Source organism: Porcisia hertigi, chromosome 14 (genome assembly GCF_017918235.1).
Source record: "Porcisia hertigi strain C119 chromosome 14, whole genome shotgun sequence".
Classification (NCBI taxonomy): Eukaryota; Euglenozoa; class Kinetoplastea; order Trypanosomatida; family Trypanosomatidae; genus Porcisia; species Porcisia hertigi.
The window spans coordinates 349,299-361,637 of record NC_090573.1 but is presented as its reverse complement, the minus strand read 5'-3'; the positions used below and the strand labels follow the sequence as shown (position 1 = coordinate 361,637).

The 12,339-nt window shown below is 56.0% G+C and overlaps 3 protein-coding genes across 3 annotated transcripts; all 3 read left to right on the top strand.

Moving 5' to 3' along the window:
• Positions 1-4: 4 nt before the first annotated feature.
• Positions 5-2,524, top strand: JKF63_06742 (uncharacterized protein; the record flags this gene model as incomplete). Its single annotated transcript, XM_067902691.1, has 1 exon — positions 5-2,524. One exon carries the CDS (start codon positions 5-7, stop codon positions 2,522-2,524), a length of 2,520 nt encoding a protein of 839 aa, XP_067758584.1.
• A 2,726-nt stretch (positions 2,525-5,250) lies between these two features.
• On the top strand, positions 5,251-6,117 carry JKF63_06741 (uncharacterized protein; the record flags this gene model as incomplete). Its single annotated transcript, XM_067902690.1, has 1 exon — positions 5,251-6,117. One exon carries the CDS (start codon positions 5,251-5,253, stop codon positions 6,115-6,117), a length of 867 nt encoding a protein of 288 aa, XP_067758583.1.
• A 2,050-nt stretch (positions 6,118-8,167) lies between these two features.
• On the top strand, positions 8,168-11,503 carry JKF63_06740 (uncharacterized protein; the record flags this gene model as incomplete). Its single annotated transcript, XM_067902689.1, has 1 exon — positions 8,168-11,503. The coding sequence occupies one exon, from the start codon at positions 8,168-8,170 to the stop codon at positions 11,501-11,503; it is 3,336 nt and encodes a 1,111-aa protein (XP_067758582.1).
• Positions 11,504-12,339: the final 836 nt, after the last annotated feature.

Sequence of the window (12,339 nt, the reverse complement as noted above, 5' to 3'; positions counted from 1 at the left end):
ACATATGAGTGACAGGTCCAACGACCACTTGGCGCCGTTGCCGACGCCGGGGTTCCCCATGTCTGGTCACGACTACCCTGGAAACGCGGATGGTCTGACCGGGACCGTTGAGCTACGTCCTGTTCAGCATCCGCCCGCTGAATCCGAAACACCGATGCCCCTATACAGCACTGGTGGGGGGCTCTCATCTTCAGTGCCCCTGCGGTGTGACGGCGATGCGGCCGGTAATCATGGTAGTGCAGCCGCGTCGCACGTTTGCCACACATTTTCCCCCGGGGCTGGCGGCGGGAACGACTCCGTCTTCTTGGATCCGCACGGCATTGCCCCATACGGGAGGCCACGCGAAAGCGAGACAGCGGGGGCGAGCGATATTTTTTTCTCCGAGAAGAAAGCTTCCTCCATGGCATCCGCGCTTGATTGTGCCACCAGTGGCATTCACCAACGCCGCCCCCCGGTGTACTCCCAGGACCCTGAAGTCATTGACGATGCCTTGCGGAGCGCCTCCGTGCGCAGCCGTCACGGCCCAGCCGTGGCGCACGCTGCCTTCAGCCCCGGCAGCTCACAGTCACAGACATCAGTGGACACGGGGCACCATTACGGGCACCAGCACCACTATCCGCGCCCTAGTCACCACACTGCGCCCTTGCGTTACTCGGAATCGTTTGTGAATGAGGCCTACGTCAAGGAGTTGCCGCCTCACTTGATGTCCTTGGCGCATGAGATCCATCATCTGGACGAGGGTGACCTTGTGTACATTGCGGACGTTACACATATGATGGCAAACCGGGACTTATATTCGCTGTTGCCTTACACTGGCAGCAACTGGTTTCTGCCTTCGATCCGTGAATGTGGCGAGGACGAGAAGCACTGGGATATGCGCTACTGTTGGAAAGAGGGACTCATCGTTGCGATTGGCGGCCGCCGGCTGTCGATACGCGCGTTGAACATTTTCATTCGCCTGTGCTTCATCGTGCTGGTATGGTTCATGTTGTGGAACATGCTACCCCACCATCTTGTGGAGCCCGGAGGCTACATCTGGGACCCGGCGGTGCTGGTGGTCGTGTCCGCCGTTGTGGGCGGCCTCGTGTGTCGTATCCTACAGCTGCCTCCCCTGGTGGGTGTGCTGTGGATGGGCATCATGTGGAACAACATTCCTACTCTCAAGTACATGACGCACGGGATTGTAAAGGAGGTCTACGATGTGTCGTCGAAGCTGGGGCTTACCGTGATTCTTGCTCGCGCTGGCTACAAGCTGGCCATCAAAGATATTATACCGCACTGGAAGCAGACAGCGCTGCTGGCCACGTTGCCGTTTGTGTTTGAGGGCATCTCGCATAGCCTCATCGCAAACAAGGTATTCGACTACCAAAACAATTACAATTGGGCATTCTTGCAGGGCATGTTGTGCAGTATCGTGTCACCAGCTGTCGTCGTGCCGGGTAGTCTGTACCTGCAGGACATGGGCTACGGACGCGGTGTTGGCCCTTTGTCGCTCATGCTCTCGGCGGTCGGCGTTGAGATTGTGATCGGGGTTTGGTGCGCTAATTTCATTATTGGGTTGATTTTTTATGATCAAAAGTTGGCCGTTGCGATTGCGCTGGGCCCTGTTCAATTCATTGGTGGCATTCTCATTGGTGTCGGTCTTGGCATTCTTTTCTTTCACATGGTGGAGCTCATCAAAAAGGAGGCTCACCGACTGCCAAACGGCAAGTACACCCGTGCGCACCTGAACAGCTGCATGAACTTTGCCTTTGTCTTGTTTCTCTTGCTGTGCTACACGATGGTATTCTTTGGATACAAGATGAGCCTCGCTGGAGGCGGCTGTGTCATGTGCGTCTTCTTCTCCGCCACTGTGGCACACATGTGGTCTAGAACTGGCAAAGTGGAGCACGAGGACAACAAGAAATATCTGGCGACGTGGCTAGCTCTGACCTGGGATCAGGTCATGATGCCGGTTCTGTTTGCCACGATGGGGGCCAAGATCAATGTCAAGGCAATTTTTAACAGTACGTTCTTCCCGAAGGCGATCATCTGCATGGTATGTAGCACAGCCGTGCGCTTGACTGTCACCTTCCTCATTCAGATGGGCAGTGGCACGCCGTGGAGGGAGAAGTTACTGGTGTGTGTGGGGTATCTTGGGAAGGCTTCGGCGCAAGCCTCTGTGGGCCCTATTGCGGCGAACCTTGTAGCAGGCATGATCGCAGCCCTGCCAGTGGATCAGAAACACACACTTAATACCATGGCTGAGTACGCGAACAACGTGCAGCAGATCAGTGCAATGTACGTCATGTTCATGGCAGTTGTGGCGTCGCTGGGTCTCGTGCGAGGCGGCATGTTAATCTTGGAGCGCGAGGAAATGGCGGACCAGCGGAAGGGGGGGAGTGGTACAAGCCTAAGCTTCTCGAGTGGGGCTGCTCTCACCATGGCCAGCGCTGTGTCCAAGGTGAAGCCGGCGAAGGCGGGGACCGTCAGCCAACACGTTGAATGCCCCGCGATGGTAGAAACCGACCAACACCAGCCCTAAATGAGCTACGCCAGCGGTTACAGGCTCCTCTTTTTTCCCCCCTCCTCAGCCAGAGTGAGGAGGACAGGGCCAAGAGCAATCGGTTTGTCAAGCGGCGGACAGAGCTTCTGCAGATGTGCTTGTAACCGTCCCTATGTTTTATTTCGAAACGAAAGCAGCTGTTTTTCGAACCTCCTCCTCTCGAAACTTCTTTTTCATTCACGTTGGCGCCCCCCCTCCCCTCTGCTCCTTCCGCAGCCTTTGGTTTCCTCTCACCAGGTTTAGAGCTTCTTCGTACCCCTCCCCTGTTCAAGTGTCCCTCTCTCCCTCCTCTTTTATTGTTTTTGGTTCTGTCTCCCCTCCCCCCCTCTCCTCCTCCACCCTCCCTCCCACATAATGCTTTCATTCCCTTGCTCTTCTTCGTATAAACAGTGGAGGGCAGTGTGTGTGTCAGTGCTAAGGGAAGAGGGACATCACGGCTGAGGGGGTGTCCGCTGTGCAGCCTGCTGCCTCCGCTCCTTGCCCATCGCCTCCGGTCTCTTACTCAAGTGTTGTGTAGGGTTTCATTATATTTTCTCCACTCATTTGAAGCCGGTGGTTTGCGGCCCCCTCCTTTCCTGAGCGTTTTGTTATTCCTTTTTGGGTGTGTAAGTGTAAGGATGGGTCTCTGCAGTAACGCAGCCTCTCCTTTGTTCCGCAGTGAATGTTCTTCGAGAAAATGTCTGTCGTGGGTCGTCTTGTGTACCCCCCCCCCCCCCCACCTCTCGCGTACGGTTCAAGCTCCTCCTTCCCCACCCCATCCCTTTTCTTCACCGTTAGCACCGTCCCCCCCTTCCTCTCTTCTTTTTTTTCTCTCTCTGCGTGCGTTTCTTCTTTTTTTTTCTTACGGTCTCTCCATAAATATGCAAATCTCATGCACTTCCACCTGTCGCGTACTTTCCTCCCTCCCTCCCTCGCCCTTCTCTCTCTCACTTCCTCCCTGCTTGTCGACTAGCTTGTTTGGTTCTCTTCCTGTTTTTTTTTCTTTCATTGTAAGGCTGCCCGCACCCGTATTAGAAGCCCCAGTGATCGCCATCACTACACAGGGCATCCCCCTCCCCTCCCACCCCTCCCCCTTCCTTCCCCTCCTCCGGCACACGTTCAAGGCACCTTTCCATTTTGTCTGCTGTTTACTTCCTTCTTAAAAAAAAAAGGGACTTCGCACTGTCGGTTTGTTCTCTGCCCTCTTTTTTTTTTCTCATTCTTTGCTTTTTTTTGTCGCCACAGCGCTGATGTGTGTGTGTGTGGGCATGTGTATGTGGGTGGGTGTGCGTACGTGCTCGTCATTCTTCCGCCTCACCCCCCCTCCCTCATGTTTCTTTTTGTTTGGTTTTCCTACTTGGAAAAAAACTCTCTTGTGTCCCTTTCAAAAAAAAATATATATTCACTTGCAGACCTCCTCTCCCCCTCTTTCAAATACGTGAAGTGTGCCGTCTCTCGTTGTCTCCTGCGAGTGGGCAAGGTCCCACCGCTTGGTGGCCCTTTGCTTTGGAGTCTAGAAGACTTTCTCCTCTCTCTCTACCCCGGTGCACTTCTAGGCGCAGCACCGCTTTCTCCGTGTACCTCTTTTCGCTCTTTATTTTGTTGTTGTTGTAGCATCGCCTTGGGAGGCGAGTCAGCCAATGCCAACCCACATCGACACATGACAACGGCATAAAGGATCATAAATCAGAAACGCAGTGAAGAAAAGACTGTGAGGTAGGAGGGCGCACGGTCCGCCACAGGGAGGGGGGGGCGGAGGGAGGGAGGGACATCAATATGAATAGTTTGTGTTACGGACGGAGAGGAGGGAGGGGAGGGAGGGAGGGAGGGAGGGAAGTAGAGTTGCTGGATGCCATCGATGAATACAGCTTCTCTTCTTTTGTTGTTTGCACTTCCCCTCCTCTCCTCTCCCCCACAAAAATCACTTCGCCTCGGTCTGTGTGTGCGTGTCAGTGTATTTGTCCCCATGCGTTACTCATGTACCCTGAGACGTTGCAGCACACGAGAAGGTCCGAGAGACATCCACAAACGGCAAGGGAAGTGCGGGGAGGGGGGGGGGAGAGAGAAACAGAGAGAGGCTCAATCGGTCGGCTATTATTTATTAGTTAACATGTTAGTTCTTTATTTATTTATGTCGCTCCTAAAATTGGATAATCACAAAAGAGATGATGTTATGCAGTCGCTGATACCGTTCTTCACACTCTCTTCCGAAGTCGGCTACGCTGCTACACGTCTATCGTACACTAAATCCATCTTTTTTTTTTAAATGGGTCGTGTAGGAGGCAAGAAGGGGGGGGGAGAGGAGAGGAGACGGGGAGTTAGTGAACTTGAACAGATGTCTCGTCTGACAAGAGGGTGACAGCGCAGAAGGGAGTGTCTGCAGTAGGGGTGGGGGTGGGGCAAATAATTGCTCTGAACACACACAAAAATTGGAGATATATACGTATCAGTGCGTGCGTGCGTCTGTGAAAAAGAACGTCACACACAACTGATGGTCTCTGTCTCTCTGCATAGACGCGATACTGTTTTCTGGTGACTCCCCCATTCCTGGTGGGTGTGGCTTCTCATCACCTCTTAATCTCGTCTGCTCGTTTTAATTTCTTCTTGCGCTCCGCTCGACTTCTCCTCCTCCTCCTCCTCTTCCTCGTCCTCCCCCCCCCTCCCCCCCGCCCCATAAACACACGCTATAGACACGCAGACATCCGTCTCCACATCCCCCGACCATCATGAGTGGTGCACAGCATAAAAAGTTAGTTAGCAGGGAGGAGCTCGCGTGCGTGGTGCAGCGCATTCTCGACATCTACGAGCGTCAAAAACAGGATCTACGCCACCCAAACCCGATGGTGTGCGAGGCACGTGTGCCCCGTGTCCTCGTCGCACTCGCAGGCCGCCCTGGCAGCGGAAAATCAACGGTTGTGGCCGTGCTGGCAGATGCTGTTCGAGAGGCGCTGATCGATCAACCCGATCCCATGGCGCCGTTCCAGAGAGTCGATATCAATGATGCAGAACGAAACAGTGACACTACCCACGACGGTCTTGGTGCGCGCAGAGAGGGTGGTGTGGAGGTGTGTGTGATGCCGATGGACGGCTACCACTACTACCTCTCAGAGCTTCTGGCGATGCCGAATGCACAGGAGGCTGTGAGGCGCCGGGGCGCGGAGTGGACCTTCAACCCGGAAAAGCTTCGCAACGACATCATCGCCATTCGAACACCCAACGAGCGCAGCCTCTACGATGACGTCTTCGTACCGTCTTTCGACCATAGCGTCGGCGACCCCCGAGAGCGCGATATTCGTATCGCCGGGTCTGCTGGCGTTATCATTGTGGAGGGCAATTATCTTCTCTACCGGGGAACCCCTGAGTGGGCCGCGGTGAGCGATATGTTTGATCTGAAGCTCTTCTTGGCATGCGATCGTGACGTGTGCACGGAGCGCCTCTGTCGGCGTCACATGAAGGCCTGGGGGATATCTCACCACGAGGCGATGCAACGCGCGAGCGGAAGCGACACTATCAACGGCGACCTGATAGACGAGACGGCGTCAAATGCGGAGTTTGTCCTACACTCCATCAATAACCCTGAGAGTAAGCTGTAACCTTTCTTCTCCTCTCTTCTCCTCTTTTTTTTTAGTCCCCCCTTCCTCACGAAGCACCTGGGTCTCTCTCGCTCTTTGCACCCCGCTCGAGAATAGCCTCCGCCCTCGAAAGAGCCGTGTTGTGTTCTCATAAACTACGTGGTGCTGGTGGATGGGAGGGGGGTGGGGTGGGGTTGTCTGTCTTATTGTGGGCACCCCCACTGCTCTTTTTATTCCACATCAAAACGTACTCACATATATATATATATATATGTATGTATGTATATTACATGCATGCTGTTGTTATTTCATTTGTTTTGTGTGTGTGTGCGCGTGCACATATTTCATTGCTTTTTTCTCTACCTCTTTTTTTGTTTCCTCCTCCGCGGTTCCTGTGCGCCTGACTGTTGCACTTGGTCCGCTTGCAAGGGTTGTTCTTGCTATGCATTGTAACCTTTGCTTCGTGAAAGACCGCAGACACACGCATACACATAGACAGAATGCACGGTATACAAGTGCAACACATGTCTGCTTACGCGCGTCCATGTATCGGACCCCTTTCTCCTCGGTGTGTGTGCCCCTCCCCCTCCCCCTCCCCCCCTTTCCTCCTCCTCCTCCTCCACCCCTCTTTGCTGTTTCGTTTCTGCTGATGTGGCTTCGCCGAGGAAAGTGTCTCAGCGTATGGGTACGCAAACAGCGCGTACGTACGTGTGTGGGGACATGAACGTCTTTACCATCACGTGCGAGAGTTGCTTCTTTTTTCAGTTATTTTGTTATTTGTTGTTTTTTTTTTTTGGAAGGGGGAGAGAGGTCCAAAAAAACGCTGGATTCATGCACTGGCATCGCATATATATATGTGTGTGTGTGTGTGTGTGCGTGTAGAACGAGGGTGCTGCTTTTGGTTGTTGCGGCACGCTTGGTGAATACTACCGCTTGTCGACGCGATACTTTGGAGAGGCTTTTTTTAGCGAATGCATGCCGAAACAGGGTTCAATACGTATTTTTGGAGAGCGCGCGCTCACATACACTGATACCTAACATCAGTGCGTGTAGACACACGCACATCATCTCACTGGTTCCTCGATGATGTCTCTGTGGAGGGGGGAAACAACAAACATTGAACGGCAGCCGAACGTTTTTGACGAGCGAAGGATAGTGGGAGATTCCCCCCCCCCCCTTAACAACAACAAAAAAGGATCTGCACAGAGGAAAAATCGATTTCACGATCTGGGGAGTCCCCCTCCCCTGTTCATGGATCGCGGTGTGCATCTCTTTCCCCCGCTGCACCTACCACCCCACCCAAGCCCTTTCCCGTGCTCGTGGAGGGGCGCATGCAAGTTTGTGTATGTGAGCGTGCGCATCCACACACACCTTTGCTGGGTCTCGTTGTGGCTACAACCGTTTTCAGATCTCCACACATGTACGCCGCGCTCACTGATGTATGTTTTTCTTTTTTTTCCTTCCTTTCTTTTCATTGCCGTTTGGACCGCTGCTCTCGAACGAACGTTGACGCGGCTCTCTGGCGTTGCGGCACGTTTACTTGCATTTTTTCTTCCCTCAAAAAGAAAACTTTTTTGTTGTTTGTTGTGTCCGGAATTTTACTACTTCCGGTCTTTGCCGGACGCGTCTCGTGCAGCGGATACGCAGAAGAGAGAGAGAGGGCGAGAGATCGCGCAGGTGCCTGTCCAAGCGACGCTCCTCATCGCATCCTACGAATATTCGGTAGTCGTAACAGAGAGGGGTGGTAGGGTCTAAGCGTGCACACGCGTCACGCTTTAACCCTCTCCTCCCTCTCCTCCCTCCCTCCCTCCCTCCCCCTCATACGCACACGCCCAAGAAGGACACCGTAACGCTACACACTGTGTGCACGCATTCCCTTGTTCGTATTTTCTTCACCCCCTTTTTGCCCCCCTAAAAAAAACTGCTTGGTGTTGTATCGCCTCGATACCACCTGTGTTTGGCGCGTGCATTACACACGCTGCATCACCTTCCCCCTCTCCCCCACCCCTGTGTGTGTGTGTGTACGCCCTCAGGCCACTCCGTCGCACCGGCTGGGGAGGGGCTCATACACATGAGCAAGTACTCTGTGTTATTCAACCAAAGCACCTCTAGTGGTGCAGACGCCGACAGCAGCAGCAGTGGCGGTAACAGTGGCCCATCGGCGTCTTCAACGAATACAGATGTGGGAACTTCTGTTTCGGCGTCCTCGCCTGCACCATCTCCACCCACCGTCGCTACAGCGCGGCGCCGCCTGATCCACCGCCGTCGCGATAGTCTCGGTGCAGCGGAGGCGGCGTCGCCGTCGCCGTCTTCGTCGCCTGCACCACCTCAACAGGAACAAAATGATCTGGTCAACTACACGGAAAATTGTGGAAGCAGCCGCGACGTTTCTGCGAGCGAGTCACATGCCCCAGCCACGTCTGCTGCGCTGGATGGTGCCAATGAAATCCCATCAGGGCCCACATCATCCGTGTCGCCGTCTTCACAGGCCACCGTTTCGCTCGGAATGGACGACGACGTGGTGATTGATGATATAATTCCTGACCAGGAAGGCAGTAGTGAGGGCTGCACGAGCGCAACCAGTGCGGAAGCCGGAGTCCACACTGCGAAGTTGGACAGCGACCCCGCTCTCAGCTGCGGTGACCCTGCCGCTCTGCCGTCTCCGCTGACGCCTCTAGCTTCACCATCGGCGTCCCAATGCACTCCACCCCGTCTCTTCACGTGTGATGTCTGCTCGCACTACGTCGTTACCTCGTACGAGGCTCTCGAACAGCACGCCCTCGAGCAGCACGGCGATGCGTTGGCCGACTACAGCCGTCTGCGCGCTGTAGCACAAAAGCTGGTGCCGGTGTGGGGTGAGGTTTTGAAGCGGAAGGCGGCCATTGTGCAGCAGTGGGGCGAGAAGATATTTGCCGTTGCTGTGCAGCGCGATGCGGGAGCGGAAAAGATGGCCGAGGCTCATCGGGCAAGGGCGCAGTTGGAGTTGGTCGTGCAGCGTTGGCACCCGCGGGCGAGGGTGTTTATCTTTGGCAGCTCCGTCGCCTTTGGCGTATGGGACGGCATCTCTGACATCGACTTCACTGTCGTGGACATCGACGAGTTGGAGGCCGGGACATGGCCACCCTCAGAGAAGAATGCAGTGCGCAGCATCACGGAGCTGCTTCGCCGCGCTGGCTTTTCCTTCATAAATCTGGAGCCGATCAGCCACGCGCGAGTGCCAATCATCAAGCACCACGCTTCGCTGCCGATCCGGCTGACCGATGAGCAGCGGCATCGCCTTCATGAAGAGGCACGGCAGTCCGCGGTGGCGGCAGAGTCGCTCGACTCGTCATCGCTGTCGAGTGCAAAGTTACAGGTTCCAGCCGAGAGTGGCCACACACAGCTCGAAGCGGAGCTCATTATTGCGCGCAGCGTGCGTTACTCGCTCAACTTGCCGGCTGGACCGCCCGACAGCGCCATCCTGGAGGCGAGTATTCGGCTAGCTATCGGGTCAGCGGCGGTCCAGCAGGTGTGGTGGAATCGCACGCGGGACATGTGCTGCATGACATTTGACACGACGACGAATGCTGTCAAGGCGTCGACGTGCCCTCTTCACTTCATGTCCCCCGGTATGCGAGCGCGGGTGCAGCCCCTGCACGAGGAGTGCCGTCCTGAACTGTACGGTATGGATTTTGACCTCAGTTTCCGTGCATTCGGCATCCGCAACTCTCACCTCCTGCGGCGCTACCTGCTCAGCCATCCGTGTGCGCGGCCGGGTGCACTCGTGCTGAAGGACTGGTCCAAGACGAGCGGGGTCAACAACTCGGTCAACGGGTATCTGACGAGCTACGCCATCAATATAATGTGGATTTATTATCTCGTGCATCGTGGCATTATCCCATACGTCTGCCCGGCACGCGACATCCCGGCGTCGCTGCGGTGCAACGTCGATGCCGATCCACAGTACGCGGCTATGGTTGACCCCGCCTGGACGCCCGAGGAGCGCGCCGCCATGGAGGCGCAGGCGGGTGAGTTGCTGCTGGGCTTCTTTTACTACTACGCTTTCGAGTTCGACTGGGTCAACCACGTCGTGTCACTGAATCGCCCAGGAGTGACGACGAAGGCGGCGCTCGGGTGGGACGTCGAGGACGTGGCCCAGCCCAGCACTCCTGTGCCGAACTTCGGTGTCGCTGGCTCACAGTATTTACACAGCCTTGCCGGAGCGGAGGGTCACCATAGCGATATACATGGCAGTGCTGCTCTGGGTGCTTCGCCGACGAGGCCATTGGCAGGGCACGACGGGGTGATAGCAAGCAATGCGAGTATGGCAAACCGCCGCAGCCGCGCGACGACTCGCTACTCCTTCTGCATTGAAGATCCGTATGAGGAAAATCTCAACTTGGGCCGGCACATGGGCGTCACCAAGACGCTGCGCGTTCAGACGGAGCTCTACCGTGCCTTGCTATCGTTGCTGAAGGATGACGTGCAACACTGCTGTGTCTTCGCGGCGAGTGCGAACTCGTCTGGCAGCAGCGGCAGCGCCGACGCCAAGAGTGCTACGCCTAGCGGAGCCGCTGCAACTGCGGCAACGGCAACAAGAGCCCCTGCTGAACCCACGGAGCTGCCGGTGCGCGTGCTGTACAGGCTCATGGCAGTCTCGACCCGCGAGCTCGCCATGGCGCGCAGGCGACACTCGGCCTCTCCTAGCACTGGCGCCGAATTCCCTGGTGTTGCGCTCCGCGATCTTGATGCCGCCTTTGAGGCGCATGCGCCGACAGAATGGAAGCTCGCTAGGCAGGTGTGGAACAGTCATCAGCTGCTTCACCGAATCGGGTTGAAGCTGTACGCCGGCGAGTACGTGCTTCCACGCCGTGAGGTGGGCGTGCGGCGCTTGGCAGCGAAATCCCCCCCAGGGGTGGTACTGTCAAGCACACCAGAGCCTAGCTTCACTGCCGAAGAGATCGCTGTTATCACAGCGGAGGGTGGGCTGGCGACCTCCTCCCTGGAGCACACCCCTCGCACGTGTGCCGAGGTCACAGACATGAATCAAGAGGTTCTCCGAGGCGTATCCTCAAGCCGCCTCCCGGAAGACTTGATGTTGGCCATGACGAAGGGGTACACTTGCCTGAGCCCCGGCTGGGTTGCATGGACGAAGCCGTGGGCGGCCTTGTCGGCATGGTGGACGGATCGCCTACCGAGCCCTGGCGCGGTGCCGCAGAGTGAGGATCCCCTGGCACCTGGCGCAGCTTTACACGAAGATGCCAGTTCTTCTCCGTTTCACGGTACGTCGTGCAGCCTCCCTGTGCTGCCAGAGCAAGCTGCAGGAGCGATGCGCCAGACGCGAACCCAACTGCGGCGGCGCCTAGTGGATGACGCGGCCAGTGCGGCGGCTGGTCGTCGCGTGTTGCGTTTGGCGTTTCGCCGATAGCAGACAATTTGAGTGATTGTCGATGTGTGCGGGTGCACACCAGCAAAACGCAAAACAAAATAGACGCGCACACCTGATAAGGATTGTACAACGCCCTACCTCACCCTCACCCTCACCCCTCTCTCTCTTACTCTCACCTACTGTGACACCAACCGAATGTGTTTGCACCGAGGGGTGCCGACGAGCTGCTGTCGGTCACAGCGCTCCGCTCAGAACAGACAAGTTGTCGAGCTCTGCGACACTTTGTGGCCGATTTTCGATTCAGCTACACTCTGTGTCTGTAGCGCGTCGTGTTTCCATCGTCGCTTGCCTCTATCTCCTCCCCTCTCTCCCCTTCCGCAGACGTGTGTTGTGTGTAGTGGATGGGTGGACCGCCCAAAAGAGGTCGCCTGCACAACTACACACACACACACACACCTACACACCTACACACATATATACACAATCGGGCTTCCTGGTGTAATGGGGGGCCCTTCAGCATGCGGGAGAGAAGGGGGGGAAGGGGAAGGCAAGCGACGATGGAAGCGCGTCCACAATGAGGGTTGTTTTTGCGTCAAATATACGGTGATGTGTGTCGAGCCCAGAGACTGTAACCGTTGCGAATTCGCCCACGGTCACTCTCGAGCTCTTTGCGGATGCGCTTGCGCGAAGTGGGGGGGTGCGGGTGCACCGCCCGTGTAGCTCAACTGTTTTCTGCCCTTGATAAAACCTGTAAAAGAACAACAAAAAACAAGGGAGGGAGGGAATGGAGAAAGAGCGAGGGCGAGCGGACGGCGGGCAAGAGTCGCTGCTCGATGAGGGCGGGGAGGACAGAGCACAAATCTGTGCATCACCGT